The sequence below is a fragment of the Equus asinus genome, chromosome 6 (assembly GCF_041296235.1).
Source record: "Equus asinus isolate D_3611 breed Donkey chromosome 6, EquAss-T2T_v2, whole genome shotgun sequence".
Classification (NCBI taxonomy): domain Eukaryota; kingdom Metazoa; phylum Chordata; class Mammalia; order Perissodactyla; family Equidae; genus Equus; species Equus asinus.
In genome coordinates, this window is record NC_091795.1 from 101,335,440 (window position 1) to 101,362,857 (window position 27,418).

A 27,418-nucleotide genomic window follows, 5' to 3' on the forward strand; every position below is an offset into this window, starting at 1 on the left:
ACTCCTGCCCTGCCTGCCTGCCCTGCTGAGCGAGTCTGCTTTGCGCGTCTGTGTCCTCGGTGGGCCCAGTCCCCAGGCTGCTCCTGGGTGGCTGTTGGAGCTTCTTGTTTGCTTCTGTCTCCTTTGGGCACTGTCCTGTGGTCGCCATTGATTGGGCATTTCCTTCTTTTCCTGCTTCAGTTCACCCTGCTCTCATAGTTTCCACTCGTGGATGGACGGCACTGGGCACAAACCTGTCCCCTCCAGGCGACGGGAGAGGGGGTGGCAGAGGGTGAGGCAGCTCTGAGCTCGGCGGGGAGGCCTGAGCTCTGCCGGCTCACAGCCCACCCCTGCACCCTTCTCAGACTTGGGGTCACTCTGTGGTCTTGGTGAGCTGCCCAGGGACAGAGCTGCATACGGACAGGCCAGGGGTGCGGGCAGTAGAAGTTTGGTGACCTTGAAGTTACAGTAATCTCAAATGTTAGTGAAAGTGTCTAACTGATGAGGGGCGAGTTTTGAGAAAGCTCTCTTTGATGTGGGTTTTTGAGACCTGTAACCCTGGTGCTGTGACTGTCACTCCCGGGGGTCCCGCCTCTCACGGAGAAGCCAACGTTTGAAATGCATGCCTGTTGGGGTGGGTGCGTGAGTGGAGACCCCTCTTCTGCTGTGTGGATGGGGGGCTCGCTCACCTACATCCCAGTTAGGAGGTGACAAAGAGTGTTTTAGGTAAGGGACAGCCCACCAATTTTCAAGTGAGAAAAGCAGTATTCAGGAAAATTAGAAGAAATTAGTCATGCCAAAAATGTGTAAATTATGGGAAGCAAGGAGACATCTTAAATGGAAAGAAGCATAATCTCCAGGTGGTCTGCACTTAAGGGACGTTTGAGGAAGTGCGTTAGCTCCCTTAGTCCAGGGCGATTTTTCTTTCATTATTTCTGTAGTTGTTGTTTCTGTAGGTGACAACATGCTCAACATCAAGTTAAAGTGGAAATTGATCCCCCTCCTAACTTCGTTTATAAGTTAAAAGATTTGAATGAAGGTATTCACATATCTATGTGCTGTAATTAAGATCATGTTTTTTTTCTAGAAAGGCCCATATATTTTGAAAGTGAATCAGCGAGGTGGAGCTGTCGTGGTTTTTCCCTCCGGGTGTGAAGGAAAGGCCCACGCTGTGTCTGACCCACAGTTGTCGTTGTCCAGCCAATTCTATGAAAATCTGGGCCCAAGATAGAGTTGTGTTTAATCTTCCTGTTCGATCACTTCATCTGTTTTCCACACAGTGTAGGACATCTGGAGAGTTATCTGTTGACACTGAATTTGAAATGACTTAGAAAAGAAACTTTCGAGCAGAAAATCTAAACCTGTAAAAAAGTAATTAAAATCATTAATTTTTTTTTTTTTTTTTTACTTCTTTAGATACCTGCATTTTAATCAGATAGAAACTTTGGACCCAGAGTCGTTTCAGCATTTGCCGAAGCTCGAAAGGCTGTAAGTTGACCTTCTATCTTCACTTGTGGGTCGTGGAGCCCTGGGCTCTGCCCATTTGCTGTAACTGAATTCTGGTCGCTATCCGTTCACACACCTGCAAACTGCCTCAGCAGGAAATCTGTGCTCCTCATCTAACAAGTCAGAAGCAGGACTTAGAATTTCTTCTTTTTGGGGAATGGTGATAAAATAGAAAAAAATTTCTAGTCCTTTTCTGGACTAATAACTTTGTTCTCAGGTTCATTGGTATTAAGTCAATGCAATCACCGAGATAGTTTCTTAAAAGCTGATTTAATTGATGGCTTACACTCTTCTATGCATCTAAGAAGTATTTTTAAAAGTTACTTTGTTGTCTTGTCTCTTTCAACAGATTTTTGCATAACAACCGAATTACACATTTGGTTCCAGGAACATTTAATCACTTGGAGTCCATGAAAAGATTGTGAGTATGGGCCCTTCTGTGCTGTCTGTCCAGCAAAGCCTAGCTTCTCCATTCCTGCCCCTTTCTGTTGGGTCCTGTGAAGTGTGTGTTGTGATCAGAATGCACAATAGCAAAGAGTTCTACAGCTGGGGGGTGATGGGACGCATCAGAATGTAAAACCGAGATTTGAGGAGATCCAGGGAACGTGGCAGTGGGATCATCCTTTAATAGGCGAGGAGCACATTTCTAAGAATCAACTTTAAATTCTTCAAATTAATTTTTAATTCTGTGGTGTGTATTTACTACTGGAAATAAAATCAGTCTAGACAGAATCTCTATGCTGTATTCCTTTTATTTAGGCACCCATGTATCTGAACATGTTAAGTAGACTGAAGTGTACCCATTTTTAGGTCTCCAAAACTAACGTTGCCTTATAGTCGGTGCTTTCTTATAAGGGAATTAAAGCATTTCAGTATTGATGGAGGAAGTCATTGGACATCTTTTTTGTGTTTTCCTTTGTGGTCTTGAAAGCCATTGTTTTTTAGTTTCTATCACTGACTGCGTACGATGAACTAGATGAGAAAGAAACAGAAAACTCATATTAAGAAGCCAGACCCAGAGTGGCCTTTTGTCTGTTTCATCTCTTCAGTGAAATAAAGTGAAATAAGACATAGACTTTCCTCACTGTTCATGATTTGTTTCTTTGGGGTAAAGCAATCACCAGCCAACTAAAACCACATTCCAGGGGAAGGATGTGATCAGTGCTTCCATATTTGATGGGTGAGAGAGTAGCAGAGAAATTGCCAGGATCACCAAGATGAGCTCAGGGCAGGCAGGCGGGGCTGCTGCGTCCTGATGAACACGCTGACGGCTTTTTGACAAAGGCCGATCCTTCGACCTCAGCACCTCCTTTCTGCCTGCTATTTGCTCCCTTGACTTTGCTCATTCTGTGAAACCCTGGATTTCAGGCCCCACTTAATTGCGCTCTTCTCACCCAGATGCCAGAGCAGGCCTGTGGAGTTGGGGGCCTTCCTTCTCTTGGCCCGCTCGGCCTTGGGAGGGCTGGCCAGGGTCACGTAGCTAATCTCCCTTCCTGTGGCTTCACCCCCTGAACCCTGAACCCTGTGACCCGTCTTGAGCTTCAGGGGGCTGTCGGGTCACAGGGAGCTGGGCACGTGCTGGGTCCACCTCTGCCAGGTGCACCCTCATCTGAGAAGTCAAGGTGCAGTGGGGGTGTGTCACGACTGCCTTCAGCCCAGTAGATTCCCCCTGTAGGCTCTCATCGGAGAAATGACTGTTCAGGCAAGGGTTTAGTGCTGCCTCCCCTCCTCTCCGAGCGGCCTCCTGGAGAAACACGGGTGGGAGGTGTGACATCACAGCCCGTCTCCCCTGGGTGAGCTCTGGGCCTGCAGAGTGTGAACTTAGTGACCCACCGCCTGCCGAGGTCACTGGGTACCCTGCTCTGGGCTCCCAGTGCGTCTCTCTATAGATGGACATGGCACCTGTCTCTGCTGGTCTGATGGCAACTCTTCAGGCCCATCTGCCAGCACTTGTCATGCGTGACGCCAACATCGCTATACCTGTCTGTGCTCCTCTTCCTGTCACCATTACTCCCTCCTTTTGTGCTTTGTGCAGACTCCGCCCCCTTCCTCGGGGAAGGAGATCCTGCTTGTCACGCTTCTTGAGACGTGGGTCTCCTGCTTCACAGGACACTTTCCTCGGAGACTTTGAGAATGACTTTATCCTCTGAGATCTGTGCCCTGTGAGCTGGCGTCAGACCAGACCCAGCCCCAAGTGGCAGGGCTACCGTCCTCCTCTCCCTTATGGGGTAGTTAGGGTTAAGTGAGATGCACACCATCTTTTTTTTGTGCTGTTTGGGTTTTTTCCTACTCTTGGCTTTCTCTTTCTGTCCACATGTACATCTCTGCTTGGTTCTCCCTGTTGGGCAGGACTGGGGCTGATGCCATCGTCTGCAGCGTGATCTCATCTGCTGCCCTGATCCCGGCCGGCCCCGCTGTCCCGTGTCTATTCAGGTCTGTCTGGAACAGGTGCCATCTGCTGTTCTCGAGTCTCACTGGCTACTGCTTCCTTCTCAAGGCGACTGGACTCGAACGCGCTTCACTGCGACTGTGAAATCCTGTGGCTGGCGGATCTGCTGAAAACCTACGCCAAGTCGGGCAACGCGCAGGCAGCAGCAACCTGTGAACATCCTAGACGCATTCAGGGGCGGTCAGTGGCCACGATCACCCCAGAGGAGCTGGACTGTGGTGAGTGAGCCCCGGGGCCCCCAGATGGGGGGTGGAACCCCCAGGCACCTGGGCCCTGCCCCCTGTGTTGGTGTGCCAGAGGGCCCGGGACGTACACTAGCTGAGTCTCAAAAATCAAGTCCTGGGGGGACCTGACAAGGACCCATCCTTGCAAAACTCTCCTCTGTTGTGTCTATAAGAAACTAATTATTTGGTAATAAACTTGGGTTTTACTTTCGGGTTCCCCTGCAAAAACTAGCATAATGAAGCACATTGCCACTCGCTGTCCCTCATTTTGTGTCTCAAGGCTGTCGCTGCCTGACCACAGGGCTCCTTGGGGGAGCTGGCAGCTGGGATGGGGTGACTCCTGGGGGAGGGCACAGGTGGCTGGTGGGGTGCTGGCAGCGTTCTGCATGCTGATCTGGGCAGTGGCCACACAAGGCATCCGTGGCTCGAGTTCGTCCAGCAGAGTGCATCTGTGTGCTGACTGGATGGATGCCTGAGCAAGATAGCATAAGAAAAGGGCAGAATCAAATCAGGTCCTAGGGCAGAATCTGTCTTGTCAACGCCTACGGAGTTACTCAGCTTTTTCTTTTCTTTTAATTTGAGCACTTTTTTGGGGGTGCTACAGTTAGTTTCTTAAAAGCATCATTATTCTGTTGTGAATATTAAAAACAAGCTTAATGAAAATTAGTACATTTCATAAGCAGCCCGGCAACCACAGCACCGCGCCCGTCAACGTTTGGGCTCCTCCATAAAGTGCCCTTTGTGAACGTGTTTCCCATCTGTGGCGGCTTGCTTTAACAGGCTGGGTGTCCAGAGGAGCCCTGGCCGCACGTTCCCGCCCGGCCCTCGGCTGTGTCCGGACCTCCGTCAGGAGCCGTGCGCACGGGCGCAGTGGGGCTGGGTTGGGCTCGCTGTGTGCACCGGGCTGACAAGGCGCTATCCTCAAGATTCACTTACTGGGACAAAGGCCAGAGGCCATGGATGAGTGTGCTCCCGCTGGCCTCTGATGGCTGACCTTGCCGGGCACGGCGGAGTCGTTTTCCCTGGCCCCTCCCAGGTCTCCTCCTCTTTCTGGCGTTGGCCTCAGGGATTGCTCACAGATGTCCTTGGGTGTGAGTCCCAGCCACCCTCCTGCCCCCGCCAGCTCCAGCTTCAGCAGCAGGTCCCCAGCTCGGGAGCGGCGCCTCCACTGTTTAGTCCAGTGCCACAGCCGCCAGGCAGTGGCTGCGCCTCGAGGACATGCGTCCTGCCCCGACCATCCTGGGCGATCTCAGTTGCTGACCTGCCACCTGGGGTCACCAGGGGCTGGCAGGTCCCTCCTCCAGCTACTTCACCACCTGGTCGGCTCTGTCTGACCAGAGCACGTGGAGAAGCAAACTTTCCCAAAGTCCCCCAAATTCAATGCTCGAGGCGACAGATGGAAAGTGGGTGGAGGCTCCTTAAAATGTGGCTGAGGGTGCGCTGGGAGAGCCACGAGGAGGCCAGTGGGTGGTTCTGGAGCTGTGGGGGAGGGGGAATCGAGGGGCGGCAGTGTCGGGGGTGGGGGCTCCTGCCGTGGGCTGTGGAGCACCACGAAGATGGGAGGCAGCAGTTCAGGATCAGGGCCAGTTGATGTGCGCGGGCGGCGAGTTTGCAGAATCTCTTTGACGACTGAGCGGTGATAACGATGCCGACCACATCTGTACCCGTGAGATGTCAGATACCGTGACAGCACGTACACACACACACACGTTTGTGTATGTGAGTTCGCTTTTTTCCCTCTGTAATTCTCTCAGCAAATGTACATGCTAGGTAGATGAATACATTGAGGCTTCAAGAGGTCAAGTTGCTTCTCGAAAAGTCCCATAGTTAGTAAGTGAGGACTCAGAGAATAGTTGTCACGCCCAGCATCTTTCAGCTGCCGGGGGCTCTGTGGACGGAGTTAAGTGGAAGGCCTGGTGTGTAGAAGGGACGCCCGCTGGTCATCGGGAGCTGTGGGTGGTGGGGAGGACCAGAGTGTGAGACACCTGGCACTTAGGAGGTGCGAGGAGGCAGCTCCTCTGTCCCCAGGGTTGTGGGCGAGGAGACGCATACGCAGGAGGACGAAGGATGAAGGGCAGCTCTGCTGCCCTGCCCTGCTTGGTACAGCTTCTGCTCTCAGCACTGCTTTAGCTAAGAAGTATTATTTTCTGTTCTTTTATTCATTAAAAACCGTTATTCACGGAGTGTCCAGTTGCACAGGTGTCATGCTTCCTTGCAGGGTGAGCAGACCACTGAGGTCATCACCCGATGCTTGTCTGAGACCACCTCAGTGTCAGTGTCCTCAGTTCTCAGCGGGGTTTGGTTTGGTTTACTGGATGGTTTAACCAGCAAGGTCTCTGTGTCCTTATTGGCACAGAAAGGCCCCGGATCACGTCCGAGCCCCAGGACGCAGACGTCACCTCGGGGAACACAGTGTTCTTCACCTGCAGAGCCGAAGGCAACCCCAAACCCGAGATCATCTGGCTTCGAAACAAGTAAGTTGGGTGTTGGGCAGGTACCATCGGGGCGTCCGGTGCCGTAACTCTCACGGTCTGTCCAGTGCTCTGTCTGCTGGCTGGCCCACCCCCACCCCTTCCAGACCCCACTTTGACTCTTTCTTCCTCTTCGACGGAGGAAAAGGTATAAAGGAGAAAACATTTTTTCTGCGTCTCTCCTGCTTTGAAATAGCAGGGGGCCGGGGAGACGTCTCGGCTGTCCCAGGGCTCTGTGAGACGCGTCCCAGTCCCATCCTGTGAAGGGTGCAGCACCTTCTCCCAGTCGGCCTGCGGGGGTTAGCAGTAAAGGGGCAGTGTGTCACCCCTTGCCCGCAGTTAGGAACGGAAGGAAACTCGGTTCTTCTCTCCCCGCCCACTCTCTCTGCTCAGAAGCTGTGGGGTCTGGTCAGTGGAGGCTTTGCACCTGGAGCCTTGGGGCCAGTCCTCACCAGATGGGGGGCTCGTCCCTGCTGGGGACAGCGTCTACAAAGCAACCCTGTCAAGTGAACACAGTGTGCTTAGCTCCCGTGTGGAGCAGGTTGGTCTCCTGAAACAAAGGCCCCCCTCCTTCCACAACCAAAAGGTGTGGGGAGCAGAGCGTAGGTCAGACCTATGGTCAGTCGGCTCAATGTGGCCCTGGGGTCAGACCCCTGAGGGTCATGTGGTAAATGCAGCACTTTGAAGCTTACATTTTGAACCAAATCTTTGGAAAGAAATCCTCAACGTGAGACCACCTTGTCATCGCTTCCCATGTTTATTTGTGCAAGGACTCTGACATGCACTCATTTATGAGCAGAATGCTCGCTGTGGATCTTGGCTCTCAGTGTTTCCTCTTAGAGCTTGCTGGCCATGTTTAGTCATGATGGAGTAAGGAGGACATCTCCAGAGATCAGAGCCCAGACACTGACTGAGTCATCGTCCCTTCCAGACCTGGGCCAGACTCCCAGCAGAAATGGGGCTGGCTCTTGAATCAAGCAGTGTTTGCAGAAAATCGAACAGGGGAACAGCGAGCTTGGCGGATTTTCAGGTGCAGAAGCTTGTGAAGATACGGAGGTTTGTGCTGGACCTGGATTTGTTGTCATGGCTGAGCTGACGCTGGACTTGGACCCAGCACTGTGTGGGGGAGTGTTAGATGCTGTCCCAGTCTTGAGATCCCTCATTACCTTGAATAGCTCTGAAGGTGATGAGATTGAAGCTCCACAGGATAACCCTGGAGGACTTCTGAAATGTTATGAGGTGTGCACTTAAAGGGCAGAGAAGCATAAACTTGCTTCAGGCCCTTGACAACTATATATTACAAATGATCCAGTTGATAGTAAAAGTCGAGTGGCAGAGCCAGTCATGGCAGAGGCACAGCCAAGCTCCCAGGCCTGATGTCTAGTGCGCGGCTGTGCCCTCTGCCTGCCAGAATCTGAGGGCCAGCTGCCTCAGCCCCACCCAAGGGGCTGCCCCCCACAACGGCCCGCCCCAGCTGTTGGCTCAGTGTTTGCAGGGGGAAACTGGGCCATACCAGTGTGAGTCACTCGTGGGCATGAGGTGATGGTTGCCTCCATCCAGACCCCCTGCAGACGAGAGGCAGGTCTTGGAAGGGGGTCTTTTGCTCTTGGAGGATGGTGCTGCTGGGGGAAGGGGGGTGGGACAGGTGGGGGTTGTTCCCCCAACAGGCCTGTAGACTGGGCACTCCCTTAGGTGTCTGAGCGATGTCACTTGGGAAATACCCTCAAACAAGGATGATTTGTTCTGTTGGCACATGTAATCTTTTGCTTTTAGTAACATAAATGTTTCTACCCTGTTATCTTGAATTAATTTGCCAGAAACAAAGGAAAGTGTTTCCTTTGAATTTTTTCCACTGTGCTCATTTTTTCCCTTTGGAATGGAGACGGCTTTAAAACTTTTATAGATTGAACATGTAAATAGTAAAAGTAAATATTTGAATTAATTAGAAACTCAAATACGTAGGCGCATTTCCCAGAAATGCCACTTAGGTCAGAGGCCTTAGGAAAGAGAAGTTTCCTGGGGAGGCTGGACACGCCCTCTGCGGTCCGTGTGCGGGGAGCGCTCCCCACTGGGATGCAGACCTTCCACTGGGGTTGGGTGTTTCCTTGTGCTTTAAGAATTTGAGTGACCAGATTTATGTCTTTACAGTAATGAGCTGAGCATGAAGACAGATTCCCGCCTAAACTTGTTGGACGACGGAACCCTAATGATCCAGAACACGCAGGAGACAGACCAGGGGATTTACCAGTGCATGGCAAAAAACGTGGCCGGGGAGGTGAAAACGCAGGAAGTGACCCTCAGGTACTTCGGGTCTCCAGGTACGTGGAGAGCGTCTCACACCAGGCTCCTTCCAGAGCGGTCCTTCTTCACGGTCCACTTCCTCCCTTTCCTGCTCAGTAAACACGGACTAAGGCTGATGTCTCAAGGGGAAGCTCCAGTGGCAGGGTCGGCCCTCAAGAGAATCAGGCGATTCCTGACTGGTGCTCCAGTCCACGGTCACCCCCTCATCCAGGACGGCCACTCAGAGTGGACAGCTGAGGCCGGTCCAGTGGTCCTGTGGGTGCAGCCGTCAGAGGGGAGGGCAGGAGCGACGTGCCGCTCCACTCACCCCCGTCTGAAGGGGCTTCTACCAGCTGTTGCCACTTGGCAGTGGGGTCTCTATTGTGCTGAGGGCTCTGGTTATTTAAAAAGAAGCCATGGGCCCGGCCCGGTGGTGCAGCAGTTAAGTGAGCACGTTCTGCTTTGGTGGCCTGGGGTTCACGGATTCAGATCCCGGGTGCAGACATGGCACCACTTGGCAAGCCATGCTGTGGTAGGCGTCCCACATATAAAGTAGAGGAAGATGGGCACCGATGTTAGCTCAGGGCCAGTCTTCCTCAGCAAAAAAGAGGAGGCTTGACAGCAGATGTTAGCTCAGAGCTAATCTTCCTCAAAAAAAAAAAAAGGCCAAAAATATGGATTTTTATGCAAAATTCTCACATCTAAGTTCCCATGTCTAAAATTCCCACATCTGGTCTAAAAAGACGGTCTGAAGCAGAGGAATCACAGCTGTGGCCTGGAATCGGTCTGAGTCCCACCTGGTTGCAAACCCTGCTCTTGCTGACGTGTTTCAGGCTACGAACGAGCTTTGGCCAGAACAGGAACTGGCTGTTGGAGGAGTCGAGTGGAGTGGTCTGAGCCACCACGGCTGCTGGAAACAGCACGGCCGCTGTGGCGCCTCCAGGGGTCCGTGCTGTCCCTCTCCTTGGGTGGGCCAGCAGAGTCCATTTCTTACCCAGGACACGTTGCACCTGTCACTGCCTCTGAAGCCTTCCCCCCCGCCCTCAGCATCGTCCGTCAGTCACTCTGGGTCAGTGTACCCTGGCGGTTTATATTTCAGGCTGTTACAATACAATACCTGTCGGACGGCAATATAAGTGGTTTGTCTGTATTTCCTCATTGAGATTCTTGCTCCTTAAAATCTGGTCTCGTCTTTGTATTTCATAAAGCCAAATTTAAAATCACAGGTTCTGCAGATGCCGTCAAGGCAGCCTTTGACTTCGGTGTTTTTCTCCCTGTGAACAGCTTCACAGTCTCTCCTTTCACTTTCTGCTAAAAACGCTAATGTTGAATGTCATTTCTGTGTTTCCTATAATATATCATTACTTACATGTTTGATGAATAGGGCTTGAACATGGACAGACGTAAAAAAATGTGGGAAAGTCTCTCCTGTCTCTTTCCTTCATCCTCTGAATTCCTGTCTCCACTCCCACTTCGCAGAATTACTAATAGGAGTTTCTCCTTCATCCTTCTGGAAAGGTCGTCGGCATCGGCAAGGCCTGTGGTTTTCTTACTTTCCACATCTTGGAGGGCTTTCATTTCCGTACATGAGGCTCTTCTTACTCTGTTCCTTTTTACAGTTGCAAAGAATTCTGTCATCTAGATGTGACATAATCTGTTTAGCTCCCTTTTGGAGTACATTTAGATTTTTTCCACATTGTTATCCCAGGTCCATATGACTTTATGCAAAACCCCTTGTGCCAGAAGTTGTTTGAAATTCAGAAATTTGGGGAATTTTTTCAAAAGGGCCATGTGGTGCCTAATCCATTATGCTGACCTACACGTCCTGTAACGAATACGTCAGCATCCTCCAGCCAACTGTGTGGCTGATCACAGGAGGTGGAATCAATGAAGACTCTAAGTAGCCTCATGCCAGACAGACACAGTCTGTAAACAAATAAGTTACAAAAAATATATTTTGTTTTTGGAGCTTTTTGGATTCCAGAATTGTAGGTAAGGGTGTCAGCACAGAAGTGAAAAAACCTTTTCTTTCTAGATGTGTTGCTTTACATGCTTGTAAAAATATCTATGGCGTATGTTCCTGGCTGGGCAATTTTTGGGTAAAATGGATGAATTTTAGTTTTGGTGAACGTGGCCATGTTACCTTGCAGGTGGGCAGCTTACACCCCACTACCAACCTGAGAGAGGTCTGTATCCCCACAAGCTCACCCGCAAAACACATTAGTATGTGTCTGGATTGTTTTTTTTCTAGATTTACAGTTGAAAAATATTAGTGTAGTTTTAATTTGAATTTTTCTTTTTGTGAGGGAAATTGGTTTTTTTATATGTTCTAAATACACTTTAAAAACGATGTCTCATACCAGTAAGGACTACTAACAAGGGTTAATAAGGTTGACATAATATATTTAAATAAACAAAAGCAAGAATTCTCTGGAGAGTTCTGTCCACGGCTCTTACCCTTCAGTCAGAGTTGCTGGCCACTCGACCTAAGGCAGTGACCACTCTCACTGTGTGCGCATTTCTTTAAAAAAGAGAGAAGGCAAGAAAGCACGTGTTCACTTGTTGTTCTGCTTAGATTAGAGGTCAACAGATGGATGAGTGAATGGAAATACAAACATTCAAGCAAATGCCTGTCGCTAAATTGAAGGAGATTAACTCAGAATCTGTGTTTCGTTGTGACAGCTCGACCCGCTTTTGTAATCCAGCCGCAGAACACGGAGGTGCTCGTGGGGGAGAGCGTCACCCTGGAGTGCAGCGCCACAGGCCACCCCGTGCCACGGATCACCTGGACAAAAGGGGACCAGACGCCCGTGCCTGAGGACCCTCGAGTGAGGGTCACACCTTCGGGCGGCCTGTACATACAGAATGTGGCACAGGAGGACAGCGGGGAGTACGCCTGCACCGCGGCCAACAGCATCGGGAGCGTCCACGCCACAGCTTTCATCATCGTCCAGGGTGAGAACACTGCTCTGTGGGCAGACCCCTTCTCCCCTCGTGGCGCTCTCGTGTACCCAGAATCACGAGGCCTCTCCAGGCACCTTGCACCTGGCGCCTGCCCCACCCTGGTCCTCCTGGCCTCTCAGCTGGCTTTACTTTTACTGGATGCACTTACCACCATCTGACACCTTTCCTGAGACTTGGTGACGGGTTTATTTCTGAATGCAAGCTTCAGGAGGGCAAAGTGCTTCGTTTTTTGGCTGTGTTATCCATAGCACCGAGGTGCCTGGTTCCCAATATCTGTTGAATGCACAAGTGTGTGCTTGCAGGTGTGTACATGTTAGTAAGTCTTGCACACACCTTGGAATTTCCCTAGGATCAACTTTTGGACATAGGAGGCTAAGAGTATGTATAGTTTTAAGACCTAGTGCTGTGCATTTCCAAATTTCTTAATTGACTCTGTAATGAGTTTACTAATTTCTAAATAAATTAAAGTGGGACATTTTTTGGGGAAGCTCTGAGACAACGCAGAAGTGCAACATACAGAGAAATTTGTTCTTTCCTCACTCCTCTCTTCACCAACTCTTTCTGCCTCCAGTGGAGGCTGCTTCACTCCCAGTCTGGGAGTCCAGCCCTGGGCCTCTGCACACGTAACTGCCCAGCAGGTCACTTTGTGTTCACGTTTTTGCTGTGGTTGTTACTTTTATAAAACTGGAATCATATAAAATATCCTGTAGCTTATTTTTTTCACCCAATAATAATAAAATAAGTTCTGTTGCTATACACAGTTGCACCAGATGACATTCTTTAACCATTTGCGGATATTAATTTAGGCTGAGAGTGAGATGAGTCTCTGTAAGTCACTGGCAGCTGCCGCCACAGCTGGAATGAACCCCGTGCGCTGCAGCTGGCAGTGTGGTTGGGTGAACAGCTCCCGCCCGCTTCTGCCCTGGGATGCCGAGCCACACCCAACACGGGATGTTCTTCTGTCACTCAGAAGTGTCTCCTAGACACATCTCCTAGATGCCCTGCTCTCGGATCCTGCCCCAAACAGCAGGGTGTCCTCTTAGAACCCCGACATTCTGTCCTTACTAACGGGACGCACCTCCTCTAGGGAAGGAGCATGGCAGTGCTGTCTGTGTTGCCCTTTTGCCCAACGCTGTCTTTTAAATGTCGTGTTCCCAATGTTTTCCTTCCGGAAGCTCTTCCTCAGTTCACTGTGACCCCTCAGGACAGAGCTGTCATTGAGGGTCAGACGGTTGACTTCCAGTGCGAGGCAAAGGGCTACCCACAGCCGGTCATCGCCTGGACGAAAGGAGGTAAGAGGCGCCCCTGGGGTCCCGGCCCCGTTGCCCTGGCCCCTGCCTGGGGACACAGACTCAGGAAACAAGTCTGGCTGCCCCTCGTCCAGGCAAACCCCAAATCCTCTGGACGGGCGGAGCAATGGCGGAACCTGACACGACCCTGGCACAGGGAGGGACAGAGGTGTCTGCGTGTCCTGGTCACGGCCAGCGTGGCGGGACACGCAGAGATCCGTCCTTATTGAAGGGGCTTGGGTGTGGCTTTCTGAGGCCTGGCTCCTCCCAGGTAGTCTCTGTGTCTTGCCTTTAATGTACACTTAATTAGCATCTTGAATGAAATGTAATAATATGTGGGATAGAACTTTCTGGAAACCATCAGTGGAAGATATTTTTTAAACTTTTGCTGTCCTTTAATTCCCCAATTTCTCATGTCATTTCTTCATCCAGTGTTGTGACTGTTGGTCACGTTAATCCTCTGGGTCTAATCCCAGCTGTCTTCTCCAACTGGCAAACCACCGGCCACATGACTGATGAGGGCACAGCCTGTTCCCCTGGGGTGATAGCAGCCTGGCTGGGCAGGTTGGGTGAGGGCAGGTGCCCACGCTGGGGGACCTCAGATTCTGTCCTAGAGTAGAGACAGGGTGACCTTGAGAACCTGAGAGTGATCCCTGCCTTGAACCAAAGGGCAGCTCCACCCCTCGTCCCCTGGGGGCCCTTTCCAGGGACTCTGGGTGGAGTCGGGTGGATGCACCAGTGCCCTGGGCCTGCCTCTCCTAGGCAGGAGGGCTCCTCCCCAAGAGGAGTGTGTTAGGACCTCACTTGGAGTGTGGTTTGCCTTTAGGTAGCCATAGTCCCCCCATCCTCTTCCCAGCTCTGTCCTTTCATGCCCGGGACCCCAGTGTGAACCCCTGCCATCCTGGCCCTGCTCATGTAGCTCTTGTCCGTCTGTCTCGCCCCGTTCTGGGAGTTCCCTGGGGGCAGGACCGTGTTCTGTTGATCCCTGGACTGGCACACCCCACAGGCATGTCACCACGTCTGCAGCTGCAGGAGCATTTGCTGACTGGAGTCAGGCCGGGTTATGCTGGGCCCTGACCGGAGCAGAGACCGTCCTTTCCTTTTCTCAGATGAAGTTCAGCAGATCCCGTGTTTTCCCTGCCCTCCTCTGCCTGGCGCCCGTGTGTCCGTGTGACTGACCAGTTCCTCTGTGCCTTTCAGGGAGCCAGCTGTCGGTAGACAGGCGGCATCTGGTCCTGTCGTCCGGGACACTCCGGATCTCGGGCGTGGCCCTCCATGACCAGGGCCAGTACGAATGCCAGGCCGTCAACATCATCGGCTCCCAGAGGGTGGTGGCCCACCTGACGGTACAGCCCAGAGGTAGGTGGACAGCGGTCCTCGCTGGTGGGTTTGTCGCTTTGTGTGGATGGCTGGGGGAGAGACGGGCTTTCCACAGTGTTCACGGGACTGTCGCTGCCCAGAGCTTGCTCCCCCTCGGTGACAGCTGTCCTTGTGCTGTCCTCCCGGGGGTTTGCGTCGTGGCTGCTCAGGTCCCTTCCACTTTCCCTGTGAGAACCCTTACTTGTTTGGATGATGCTCACATGGAGCTCTGATCAGGCCGACTCCTCAAAGGACAGTCGATCGTTTCCACTGGCTCCATGGTGCCGATTTGGAGGGCTGTTCTTCATGGCCTTTTCCAGAAGTTGCTGAAGCAGCACCTGGTCTGACCGTGAGCAGACCCGTGGCCATGTCCTGGAGGCGCGACCCTTTTCCTGTTTGCCCTCCTGGCATTCGTTCCCCTGCCTTTTGTCCTCTCAGGTGCCCCCTGCCTGTTCCCTCCACCCAGAAGGACTGGGGCAGCACCAGGCTGAGGGCCGAGGCCTGTGCAGGGTCCCTCCCGCGAGGGCTGGGGCTGGGGAGAGGCTGCCCTCGGTGTTTGTTGTCACTGGCTTGACGGGCTCTGAGTTTGTGGGTTTGTCCTTCTAGTTCCTGCCTGGGCAGGACCCTGAGTGGCCTGCTGGGGGACAGTGTGCGGGAGGGTCCCCAAAAGCCCGCCCCTGCTGGCCAGGTCCCCACTCTCCACGTGAGAAGCTCTTCTCTCAAGCACGTGTTTCCCTCCCCAACTGTTGCCCTCTCTTGGGTCCTGTACGTCCCTGCCTCTCTCCTGGGCAGTCATGGGGTCACTGGACTTGGCAGCTCAGGCCCCTGCCAGGCAGCAGAGGCTGGCGGCAGAGCCCTGGGTGGGCAGCGGGCAGCCCGGCCCCCAGTTCCTTCCGTGCCTTCACTCTGCACAGACACAGCTGGGAGGGAGGCAGAGACGGCCTGGCCGTGCCCCAGGTCTGTCCCGATGGAGGCCAAGGAGGCCACTGCCCTTGGAAAGCTTTTTGGTATGAATTACGAGTTTTCCACCTTTGTCAGCTGGGTGTCCCTTGCCTTCCAGTCACCCCGGTGTTCGCCAGCATTCCGAGCGACATGACGGTGGAGGTGGGCAGCAACGTGCAGCTCCCATGCAGCTCCCAGGGGGAGCCGGAGCCCGCCATCACCTGGAACAAGGTAGCAGGCCTGATGTGGGAAGGCTGGGTCGCGGGGGGCTGCCACCTGCTCGCTCTTCTGCAGACTTTTATAGCCGAAGTGAACGTCCAGGTTGTAAGCCTTGGGTGAAAACACGCTTAGGGCATCCTTTCTAACAAAAACGAAGTGGGACCAACAAACTCCAGCCCCTCTTCACGTCCTTCTCGGCGACGGAAGCAAAGGAAACCCTGTTGTTAGGTCCTCTGTCCCATAATCAGCAGACAAGGTTTTTTGTTGTTACTTTAACAAGTGGAACCCACACACCAAGGAAAGCAGCTTCTCCTTCATCTTATTCCTACTGCTACTTCTGTTTTGCTCCAGGATGGTGTTCAGGTGACAGAAAGTGGGAAATTTCATATCAGCCCTGAGGGATTCTTGACCATCCACGACGTTGGGACCGCGGACGCAGGCCGCTATGAATGCGTGGCCCGGAACACCATTGGGCAGGCCTCGGTCAGCATGGTGCTCAGCGTCAACGGTAAGACGGCACACGGCACCTCACCTTCCTCCGGCACAGACATCCCACCTGCGTGGGCTCAAAGGCCGCAGAAGGAAAGCACACAGGCCCCCGGTGCAAGTCCAGCCTCATTAGTTCAGGAGTTTTAGGATTTTTAGATGACAGTGCGACGCTCATTTGCAGGGGAGGACATGGGGCCCGGAGGGGCACGGCCGGCTGCCTGGCATCGCACACTCAGTGGTGGCTGGGCCAGGCGGGCCCTCTGAGCCGCGTCTTCCCGCTGCTCTGAGACCACAAGCCCCTGTGCTCGGTTCTCTTGGTGGAGCTTTCCTGGCTGTTGATTTGGTGGTTGGTTTAGTGGTCACCCGACCCATCCCACCCATCCTGGCAGTGTGTAATTACAGCCACCATTTGGCAAAAGTACAGCTGCGGTGATTGCTTCAAGGGCATCTGTGCTCCTCCCTCTGCTTTCTCTCTTGGGTGTGGCATGCGTATCCTGGGGTGAAATAGGTCCTGAGGGGCTTCAGTGTAAACCTCCAGATAATCACGCGCAGTCTCCTCCCCAGGTCCAGTCGGCAGCCCTTCAGCCACGCTGACCCCGCCTTTGTGTCGGCCCTGCACATCACACGCAGTGTCACGGGGCAGAATAACATTGCTATAACAACAGTTAGTTATATGTGAAATTTAAACATTGTCTCTCACCCCTAATCCCACCGCCAAGAAATAACCACTCGTAAGATTTTAGTGAATTTCTTCTGCTTTTTTTTTTTAAAGATACATAGATAAGTGTTTTCGGATTATTTTTCTGTAATCATTGCTTAGAGAAAAAGAAGTTCGATTTAAATCATAGATAAGGAAGCATTAGAGTCACAAAATTATATAAAATTGTCTGCTTAATTTGTGTAACATTTGGCATAAAAATATTAAGTTCCAAAAATTAGTGAGTTTGGGCTCTGTTTAAGATACACAAAAATAGGGCTCTGCCTAGAGAAACTGCTTTTCAGCTGTTTGAACCATAAGTGTATAAATATCTCAGATACGCAGAGTAGGCCGGGCAGCTCACCAACTCTCTGCCTCTGTTGTGGGCAGCGAGTTGGATTAGCGGAGGGGAAAGACGGCCTACCCAGGGCTCTCTGCTTCAGGGCGGACTGTCTGTCCATTGCAGAGACGTCTGAGAGTGCCTCTCAGGCTCTGCTTGGGGCCCTAGGGATCCCGCCGTGAGTGAGACCGCTGAGGCCCTCAGCCTCAGTGCTGAGGTGCTGGGGGGCACATGGATAAGCAAATGAATAGTTAGGCTTGAATGGTGAGCTCTCTGCAAAGCAGGAGTGAGGGAGAGGCGCAGGGTCCTCAGACGGGCGGTTAGGGGAGACCGCCCCATCTGTAAATTCTGAGAGGCGGAGACTGGGACCGGAGCCGTCTGACCCAGGAGAATAGTGGGTGATGCCCGAGGTCAGGATGAGCCCAGTGCCTGGTGCTGGGAGAGGAATGCGGGGAAGACGGGCGGCCGCAGGGGCCTTGTCGGGTGTGCCATGGAGTAGGATTTTGTTCCAGATGTAATGGGAAGCTGCTGGACAGTTCCAAGCAGGGGAGTGCTGTAAGCAGTCTGCGCTTCTGAAAGGTGACTTTGTTGTGCTAAAGGTCTGCACGGGTGAGGTGTGGAGAGGAGAGAGGAGGTGCTGGTTCTCCCCCAGTCGCCTGGGTGATTTGGGCGCCATTTACTGAGAGTTCAGAGATGATCAAGGTGGAAGCCAGACCAGGGAAGAGACGCATCAGTTGCTCTGTTAGCAGAAGATAAGGCTGAAAAGCCGCTGGAGGTGTGAGTCTGGAGCTCAAGAGGAGAGATCAGGGCTGGTCCCATCACTGAGAATATTAAAGCCGTGGGAAGAGATGATCTCACCTAGGGGGAGCCTTAGATAGACAGCCGGCTGGTCACTATGCCCTGGCTGCACCAGCAGGCAGAGAACGGGCAGGAAAAAGATACCCCAAAATGGACCAAGGACGAGCCAGCATCAGGAAGCAAGAAGGACAAGTAGTCAAACTCTGTGCACCTGTTGGTCAAAAGAAGAGAGAGAATGAGCCCGAGACTGGAAAGGAGTCCTTGTGAGGCAGGAAGAAATCAGGAGGGAGTAGGTCCCAGGCGGGAGGGAGTTGATCCAGTCAGGAGGGAGTAGATCTTGGACCAAGTCAGGGAAACATTTCAATAAGGGCATTTTCAACCATGTCAAGTTCTGCAGAAAGGTTGAGCGTGAAGAAATAAATCCCCATTGGGCTTATTAACCAGTGTTTTGTGATGACCTGGCAGGAGCCATTTTAAAAGATAAAGATAAAAATTTGGTTTGAGTATTTTATTTAGCAAACTGTAAGTGCTGGGAAATATTAAGTGAAAAGCAAGTGAGAGGAAGGAGCTTGAGACAGAGCAGTAGCTTCAGGGATTACAGCTTCAGTCTCGTGTGCATTCGTGTGCTGTGTGCGTTGTGTTCATGCGTGTGCACGCACATGTGTATGTGTGCCTATGTGTGTGCGCGTGTGCATGTATATGTGTGTGCATGCATTGTGTGTGTGTGCACGCATTGTGCGTGCATGTGTCTGTGTGCTGGTGTGCCTGTGAGCCCGTGTCTGTGTGTGTGCACATGTGTGTGTGTGTGCATGCATTGTGTGTGTGTGTGCCTGTGAGCCTGTGAGCCTGTGAGCCCGTGTCTGTGTGTGTGCATTTGTGTGTGTGCATGCATTGTGCGTGCATGTGTGTGTGTGCCTGTGAGCCTGTGAGCCCGTGTCTGTGTGTGTGCATTTGTGTGTGTGCTTTGTGTGTGTGCATGCATTGTGCGTGCATGTGTATGTGTGCCTGTGAGCCTGTGAGCCCGTGTCTGTGTGTGTGCATTTGTGTGTGTGCTTTGTGTGTGTGCACGCATTGTGCGTGCATGTGTGTGTGTGCTGGTGTGCCTGTGAGCCCGTGTCTGTGTGTGTGCATTTGTGTGTGTGCACATGTGTGTGTGTGTGCACGCATTGTGCGTGCATGTGTATGTGTGCCTGTGAGCCTGTGAGCCCGTGTCTGTGTGTGTGCATTTGTGTGTGTGCACGCATTGTGCATGCATGTGTGTGTGTGCTGGTGTGCCTGTGAGCCCGTGTCTGTGTGTGTGCTTTGTGTGTGTGCATGCATTGTGCGTGCATGTGTATGTGTGCCTGTGAGCCTGTGAGCCCGTGTCTGTGTGTGTGCATTTGTGTGTGTGCTTTGTGTGTGTGCATGCATTGTGCGTGCATGTGTGTGTGTGCCTGTGAGCCTGTGAGCCCGTGTCTGTGTGTGTGCATTTGTGTGTGTGCACGCATTGTGCATGCATGTGTGTGTGTGCTGGTGTGCCTGTGAGCCCGTGTCTGTGTGTGTGCATTTGTGTGTGTGCACGCATTGTGCGTGCATGTGTGTGTGTGCCTGTGAGCCTGTGAGCCCGTGTCTGTGTGTGTGCATTTGTGTGTGTGCTTTGTGTGTGTGCATGCATTGTGCGTGCATGTGTATGTGTGCTGGTGAGCCTGTGAGCCCGTGTCTGTGTGCATGCATTGTGTGTGCATACATATGAAGTGTAACGATGCCAGCGCATCAACACTGATGGCAGTGACACAGATCTGTCCATGAGGGGATGGAATGATGGGGGAACAAAGGCCTTCAAGGAGTGAGCAGCTTGAGATAGGCGTCCATGGAGAGTTTGGCCTTTGCTGGGAAGACTGAACAGAACCCAGTGGGATTGAAGACGTCTTGCTCTGTGCCCTGCAGGCCGGCCCCCCCGGTTGGCCTGAGTTAACACCTCCCCTGTGTGGTGACACTTTGGTGGAAGAACTTCAGTGTTTCACATTATAACTACTTTTTCCCTGTCCTTTCATGGGGTCTCACATAATTTGAAAAGTTAAAAGTCTGTCATTTCCATTCTGTTTGAAAACAGCTTCTAGTAGAATTTGTGTTAAGTAATTTCGGCTTTGGTGTGAGAAATAGAAATAACATTTGGAGACGAGTGTGCCCCAATTCTGCACGATGGAGCGTCTAGACGTTACTTCATGAGTAATTTCTGCAGTATCTTTTCCAGTAACGTGCGACTTACTGTTTTCCTAGTTCCTGATGTCAGTCGAAACGGGGATCCATTTGTAGCCACATCAATTGTTGAAGCGATTGCGACTGTTGACAGAGCCATAAACTCAACCCGGACACACTTGTTTGACAGGTACTACGGAGAAGTTTTGACAGAATTCTGGCCCCATCTCTCTTAGCTTCTGGGGGGTTAGAGAATGCATGCAGCTCCCTTGTGCAGAGTTTTGACTGCCTTATCTGATTTAAAAATCATAAACAACGTTGGCATCCACTTTTCTGGGGGTGAATCTCAGGACAGAAAGTCCTTTCCAAGGAGAAGCTGAACTGTGTTTTGCGAATAAAACATTTTTTAAAAATTTCAACTCGTTCTTTTGGCTTGTTCCTAAATGACTTGGCAAAAATAAAATGTTTCACAAGCCATAGTGTATTTGCTCATGTTGGCAATTCCAAAGTGTTTTTCTGCATCTTAGTTGAAACAGAATATCTGTGCTTTCTCTATTGACTGAATTAACTGTTTGTTTTTAGTGTCTTTTGGTTGTGTGTTTGTCTTCTTGCCTTCCACTTGGGATGAGTAAGGTACAGTACCTCCTGTCTGTAGAAAAGTAGCAGCAGAAATAGTAAATGCAATAATTATATTTTTGGATGTGAGTGATTTTTGTCCTCAGTAACTTGTTCTGTTTTTCCCTTTTTCCTCCTAAACTGCTGTTAGCCGTCCGCGTTCCCCCAATGACCTGCTGGCCTTGTTCCGGTATCCGCGGGACCCCTACACCGTGGAGCAGGCCCGCGCTGGGGAGATCTTCGAGCGCACGTTGCAGCTGATCCAGGAACATGTGCAGCACGGCCTGATGGTGGACCTGAATGGGACGAGTCAGTACCGAGTCGTTTCCTCCCTCCTCCCTCCCGAGGCCCGGGTACAGAACGTGCTGTGGCTGCTCCGCCCTCCCAGGAGAGCCCCGGGCGTCCCTGACCATGGCGCCTGTGATGTCACGGGCGTGGGTAAAGTGAGGCTGCGTTGAGCTGGGGCAGCCCTGAGTTCTCACCTCAGGTCTGACGGGAAACCCATGGGTGATGGGGCGTGTACTTGTAGAAGACGACACGGTGGGCCGTGGGCTGTCCTTGCCCAGGGGCTGTGGCTGTCCAGTCCTCTGGGACAAAGAAGGTGTGAGGGAGGACTTTGCAGTTTAGCAGCTAAATAAATGACACTGTGTCCACGGGGTGTGGCGTCCTGCAGCTGTCAGAAAGGATGTTTCTGGAGCTCCGGCTTCTCTAAAGTGGCTGATGAGACTGTCCCCGGTGCTGAGCGGGTGTGTGGGGTGACTGACACCCTCTCGTTCTGCCCCTGGTACATGGCATTGCTGAAAATGGGGACGCCCCCCCATGTCAGGAGGGGCGGTAGTCTGATTAGAGATGGCAGGTGACCCCGATTGCTGTTGTGTGAAAGCATCGTTTTCAACAGCAGCTAATTATTCAGAGTTGTGGGCACACACGCAGACACACACACGGCACTGGGAGTGGTGCCAACTGTAGCTGTCTGTGAAATGAGGTGACTGGGTAATTAACGTTTCTCCACTTTATGGTTTTCGGTGTTTTCTGACTTGTCTTTGATGAGCACATCTTCTCGCATTAGGACGCAAACGTTATTCAAGAATTGAATATTAGGTAGGAATGTGTGAGCTGAAGGAGGCGTGGAGATGAGAACTGTAGGGTCATTTCTCCCCATGTTGGAGTAGAGACATTGCCCTGAGCCAGTCCTCAGTCTTTCCACATTTGGGGACAGTTTGTGGCTAAGCTTCAGCGCCAGCGAGCCCAAAGCTCTGTGTAGACCGCTCTCCTGCCTCCCCATTCTGGGGGGATGCTGGCCTCGGGGAGGGTGTTGGGGTGGGCCCTCAAGATGTTCCACTCCTCTTGTTGGACGGACCTCCAGCCTCACCAGCGGGCACACCCGGGGAGAAACATCAGGACCATTTCATTCTGTCCACGCGTCTGTGTTGGCACTTGCTGCCTGTCAGGCACAGGGCTGGTGCTGGGGACATGTGGGATGCGTGCATTGTCCCTGTGGTGCCTTCCAGCCTTCCCCAGCCCTGATTTGGAGTAAAGGGTCACTTTCTTTCCCATGAAGGGGACCCTCTGGTGGCTCAGTGCTGTTTCTCGCTGCTGCTACTTTTCTTCATCTGGCTCGTAGTTTAGATGTTTCAACGTTGCTGTGGCGGCCAAGCAGGAGGGTCATAAACCTCCTGCAGCCACTTACAGAGATCAAGACCGGGCACAACAGCTCCTTGAGGACCGCGTGCGGACTTCCTACCAGTACCCCCTGTCGGAAACCCGGGGAGACCAGAAGGAAGAGAGAAATCACTCACATCCCCAGCAGAGGGGAGACCGGCCCCGGGCCAGGTTCAGGACATTTGAGGACAAGCCGGTGGAGGGAGTGGGGAGGAGACGAAGTGGGGAGGTTTCGGGGTGCCCGGCTAGGGGCGCCCAGGAGACGAGACAAGATTTTGTCTTTTGCTCTGTGTGAGACGGAAGCCGCGGGGGATCCTTGCAGAGAAAGGACGTGACTACGTGGATTGGGTTGTTGGGGGACAATGGTGTGAGGTGGTGAGAGCAGATGCTGGAGACCAGGCAGGCGTCTGCAGAACCATCCAGGAGGGAGGCCACAGCACTGGGACCGAGGTGGGCTGGTGAGAGGTGTATCTAGAAGTCTTGCAGACACGGGTGAGGTTTACTCGTGGCCTGGACGCCGGTGGTGAGAGAGCAGAGTCAGGATGACTCCGGGTTTTGCCCCAGCGGCTGGAAGGACGGAGCTGGCACTTAGTGACAGGCAGGGCAGGCCGGGCGAGGGCCCAGGCGGGGTGGGCGTGGGGCTGTCTCCCTGTGGACACATGCACAGGGGCACCCACGAGACCGCCATTGCCAGGCCCGCGTGTCCCTGTTCACAGACCCGGGTGTCGCCGCTCTCTGGAAAAAAAGCACTTAAGGCACGGACAGGACCTCTGGGCGTTTTTCTGTCGTGAGACACTCGTTCAGTTCATCCCTTGTTCTTGGCTATGCGCTTCTTCCCACACACATTCCAGCATTCTTGCCTGTGGTTAGTTGTCTATTCTGAGGTAGTTTTTATCTCTAAAGCAGATGGAGTGAGTTACCGTGCTCTGGAACCGTCAGGGCAGTTGGCACAACTCCTGGTGAACGGCTCATTTTCCAGGAGTTGCTTTCGCCCCGCGTTGGTCAGCCCACTGGCTCTGTAGGTAGGTTTGGCTTTGTAGCATTTTTTCAGTGAAGTTTTAGGGGGTTTTGGTTCCTTAAAGCACAGCATGTGGTTCCAGTCGAGTAAAGGCGGTTGTGGCGCTGTCCACCCTCGGGGCTGTTGGCTGGCGCTCGGGCTTCACCTGGTTTCTGCACCGGGGCCCAGCCTGGAAAGCCGCCCAGAGGAGCCCTGATGTGCCCTCTCGGCCGAGAGTCGCTTCCGAGCCTGTGCCATCGTTGTGGGAACAATGAAGGTGCCGGCAGAGGCTGTTCCGGGAGCCATCAACCCTGGGCAGAAGTGTTGTCCTTCCTGGCTCTTTTGATGTTAAAGATTGAGAATTTTCTGAGGCCTCCCGGGAGCAGCTGTGACCACAGAGCCAGCCATTGCAGTGTGCTGTTCTGGTCCTTGGGAAGTGCACACAGATGAAGCTGTCAGGTCTGTTTGAGCCTGAGAGCTCTGGATGGCTCGGGGAGCCCAGTGTCGTGTCTCCAGCAAAGCTCTTTGCTCGTGCAGTCCTCTGGCGCTCCTATTTCTGATCACTTCTCTCCCAGCCTGCGACATTTCTGCACCTCCAGGTCCCTTTCGCATCCTTTTTGGGTTTTGTGGATGCTGCCCTCTACAAAAGGGGGCTGTTTCCTTTAAGTGTGGGCAGAGTTGGTCTTGACCGGCTCTGGTGCTGTAGGAGGATGCTGGTGTGGGCGAGGGTGTGAGCGAGCGTGTGGTGAGTGTGTGCCCTTGCATAAGCGCACCTGAGCATGGAGCTATTTGGCGGGCCCTGGAACGCCGGGTCGAGGACGAGCATGGAGCGAGGAGCAGCCCTGGTGTGTGAGTGTTTGGGAAGACACAGAGGCCTGGACACGGCCCGTCCTGGGATGTGGGGTCCTCGGCTGGGCTGGAGCAGGGTCTTGAAGGCGAAGAGTGGGGGCTTCAGTGAGGAAGGTCTGTTTGGAGTGTCCTGCCAGGCTGACAAGGTCACAGTGTTTCCTGTAGCTAGTGGGCAGAGACTGCAGCCTGGACCAGAAGGTAAGGTCATCAGAGCCGCGTGGGGACAGTGGGAGGGCGTGTTCCTGGCTGGGGTCATGGAAGAGGAGTGGCAAGGAGGGCACTGTCCTTAGGAGTAGCTTAGAAACACAAAAGGGAGGGGCCATTGATGGGGTGTTGGGGCAACAGACCAGGAGCCCCCGCGGCAGCCGCGGGTTAAGGGAGATCCGGGGAGCAGTCTCAGTGCTGAGAGGGCTGGCTGTGCGGTCACGCTGAGTTTTACCACGTGACACACAGGACAGTTTAAGGTGAAGCGCAAAATGTGTGGGCCTCCATCTGTGAGCGTGGCTGGGACTGTGCAAAGCGGGGGATTCCCCGTAGCAGAGTTGGAGCTGGCCAGGTGTGAAGGGAGATGGGCGAGAGTCCAGGATGAGGAGGGAGCACCTCTGCGTGATGCTGGGACAGGGAGTGAGCTCCAGCAGGCACAGCCTGTTCCAGCAGGTCCGCACCTGGGTCCGTGGGAGTAAGCTGCGTCTCCCGGCTCTTTGTTCCAGGTTACCACTACAACGACCTCGTGTCCCCACAGTACCTGAGCCTCATCGCCAACCTCTCGGGCTGCACGGCCCACCGTCGCGTCAACAACTGCTCGGACATGTGCTTCCACCAGAAGTACAGGACGCAGGACGGCACCTGCAACAACCTGCAGCACCCCATGTGGGGCGCCTCGCTGACCGCCTTCGAGCGCCTGCTCAAGTCCGTGTACGAGAACGGGTTCAACACCCCTCGAGGCATTAACCCCGGCCGGCTGTATCACGGGCATCCGCTCCCCATGCCTCGGCTGGTGTCCACGTCCCTCATCGGGACAGAGGCCATCACGCCCGACGAGCAGTTCACCCACATGCTGATGCAGTGGGGCCAGTTTCTGGACCACGACCTGGACTCCACGGTGGTGGCCCTGAGCCAGGCCCGCTTCTCCGACGGGCAGCACTGCAGCAGCGTGTGTGGCAACGACCCCCCCTGCTTCTCAGTGGCCATCCCCCCCAACGACCCCCGCGTGCGGAGCGGGGCACGCTGCATGTTCTTCGTGCGCTCCAGCCCCGTGTGCGGCAGCGGCATGACCTCGCTCCTCATGAACTCCGTGTACCCCCGGGAGCAGATCAACCAGCTCACCTCCTACATCGACGCTTCCAATGTCTACGGGAGCACGGACCATGAGGCCCGAGCCATCCGGGACCTGGCCAGCCACCGGGGGCTCCTGCGCCAGGGCATCGTGCAGCGCTCGGGGAAGCCGCTGCTCCCCTTCGCCACTGGGCCGCCCACGGAGTGCATGCGGGACGAGAACGAGAGCCCCATCCCCTGCTTCCTGGCCGGGGATCACCGTGCCAACGAGCAGCTGGGCCTGACCAGCATGCACACGCTGTGGTTCCGGGAGCACAACCGCGTGGCCGCTGAGCTGCTCTCGCTGAACCCACACTGGGACGGCGACACCATCTACCACGAGGCCAGGAAGATCGTGGGGGCGCAGGTCCAGCACATCACCTACCAGCACTGGCTCCCCAAGGTGCTGGGCGAGGTGGGCATGAAGATGCTCGGTGAGTACCGGGGCTACGAGCCGGGCGTCAATGCCGGCATCTTCAACGCCTTCGCCACGGCCGCCTTCAGGTTCGGCCACACGCTGGTCAACCCCGTGCTCTACCGGCTGGACGAGAACTTCCAGCCCATCGCACAGGGACACATCCCCCTGCACAAAGCCTTCTTCTCGCCCTTCCGGATCGTGAACGAGGGCGGCATCGACCCGCTGCTTCGGGGCCTGTTTGGTGTGGCAGGGAAGATGCGCGTACCCTCCCAGCTGCTGAACACGGAGCTCACAGAGCGGCTCTTCTCCATGGCGCACACGGTGGCCCTGGACCTGGCCGCCATCAACATCCAGCGGGGCCGGGACCACGGCATCCCGCCCTACCACGACTACCGCGTCTACTGCAACCTGTCCTCCGCCCACACCTTCGAGGACCTGAAGAACGAGATCAAAAACCCTGAGATCCGGGAGAAGCTGAGACGGTGAGTCTGAGGCAACCGTGACCTGACGTCTTAACGTCTGTACCCGTCAGGTGGGCAAAGAAAGGTGGCCCACATGTGGGTGCTGTGGTTGTTATTTCTTGGTGTCTCAGTTTTTGTTTGTGTAGCCGCGAGTCAGATAGGAGAAGCTGGTTGCGGTGGGAGTCTGAGCCGGGACGGCGTGGGGCCAGGAGACGCCTCCGGTGGCTGTGCTGGGTCAGGGGAGGGCCAGGGCCAGGGGCGTGGGTGACCAAGCCACGTCTATCGTGAGTTTTGAGTTGAGATGAGAGTCCTGGCTGGCAAGGGAAAGGATCTGCATGGGAAACCCTCAGGCCTGAGATTGGGTCTTTCTGGGGCTTTGCAGGAGGAGACCCAGCTCTCGAGTTAGGAGCAGGGAGTGTCAGAGCCAGGTGCCGGCAGAACGGGCAGTGGGCCACCAGCTCTTAAAGCTGGGGCTCACAGCTTCTCTCCGAAGACGCCCTCCGAAGATGCTCACAGCCTCTCTGATGCTCAGACCCAGGCCGGTGGCTGCAACCCCGGGACCACTGCTGACACTTTAGGGCATCTGTGCAGGCTTCTGAGCAGCAGCTTCTGTCCCTGAGGGGAGAAGATCTCACTGGCCTGAGGTGATGGAAATGTGAGGAGGCCACGTGACAGGCCGGCAGCCCAGGAGAGAAGACTCGCACAGCGGCTCAGGGCCCTTGGGGACCACTGGGACAGCCCCTTCCTTCCACAGGGAGACAGAGACCACAGCACCGCCCGGTCAGCCTGTTAGGGGCCTCCATCCGGTTAGGATCAGGGTCTGGTTGGGATCGGGTTTTCCAGCCAACACCAGTCCCCTTCCTGGGACCCTCTGTGCTGGGGTCCTGATCTGACGTGAAGCTCTCCAGAGTGGAGAGA

At 53.8% G+C, this 27,418-nt stretch overlaps 1 protein-coding gene across 2 annotated transcripts in view; it reads left to right on the top strand.

Annotated features, from left to right (window-relative positions):
* PXDN (peroxidasin) overlaps positions 1–27,418 on the top strand; it is an 87,147-nt gene that overhangs the window by 45,433 nt on the left and 14,296 nt on the right. For both annotated transcript variants that reach the window (XM_070512697.1, XM_070512696.1), the window contains 13 exons: positions 1,396–1,467; positions 1,835–1,906; positions 3,983–4,152; positions 6,515–6,632; positions 8,778–8,947; positions 11,592–11,864; positions 13,049–13,165; positions 14,363–14,521; positions 15,582–15,694; positions 16,034–16,190; positions 20,266–20,374; positions 20,951–21,108; positions 25,018–26,521. In XM_070512697.1, coding sequence (XP_070368798.1) covers positions 1,396–1,467; positions 1,835–1,906; positions 3,983–4,152; positions 6,515–6,632; positions 8,778–8,947; positions 11,592–11,864; positions 13,049–13,165; positions 14,363–14,521; positions 15,582–15,694; positions 16,034–16,190; positions 20,266–20,374; positions 20,951–21,108; positions 25,018–26,521 — 3,192 coding nt within the window. The remainder of the gene's footprint in view (positions 1–1,395; positions 1,468–1,834; positions 1,907–3,982; positions 4,153–6,514; positions 6,633–8,777; positions 8,948–11,591; positions 11,865–13,048; positions 13,166–14,362; positions 14,522–15,581; positions 15,695–16,033; positions 16,191–20,265; positions 20,375–20,950; positions 21,109–25,017; positions 26,522–27,418) is intronic.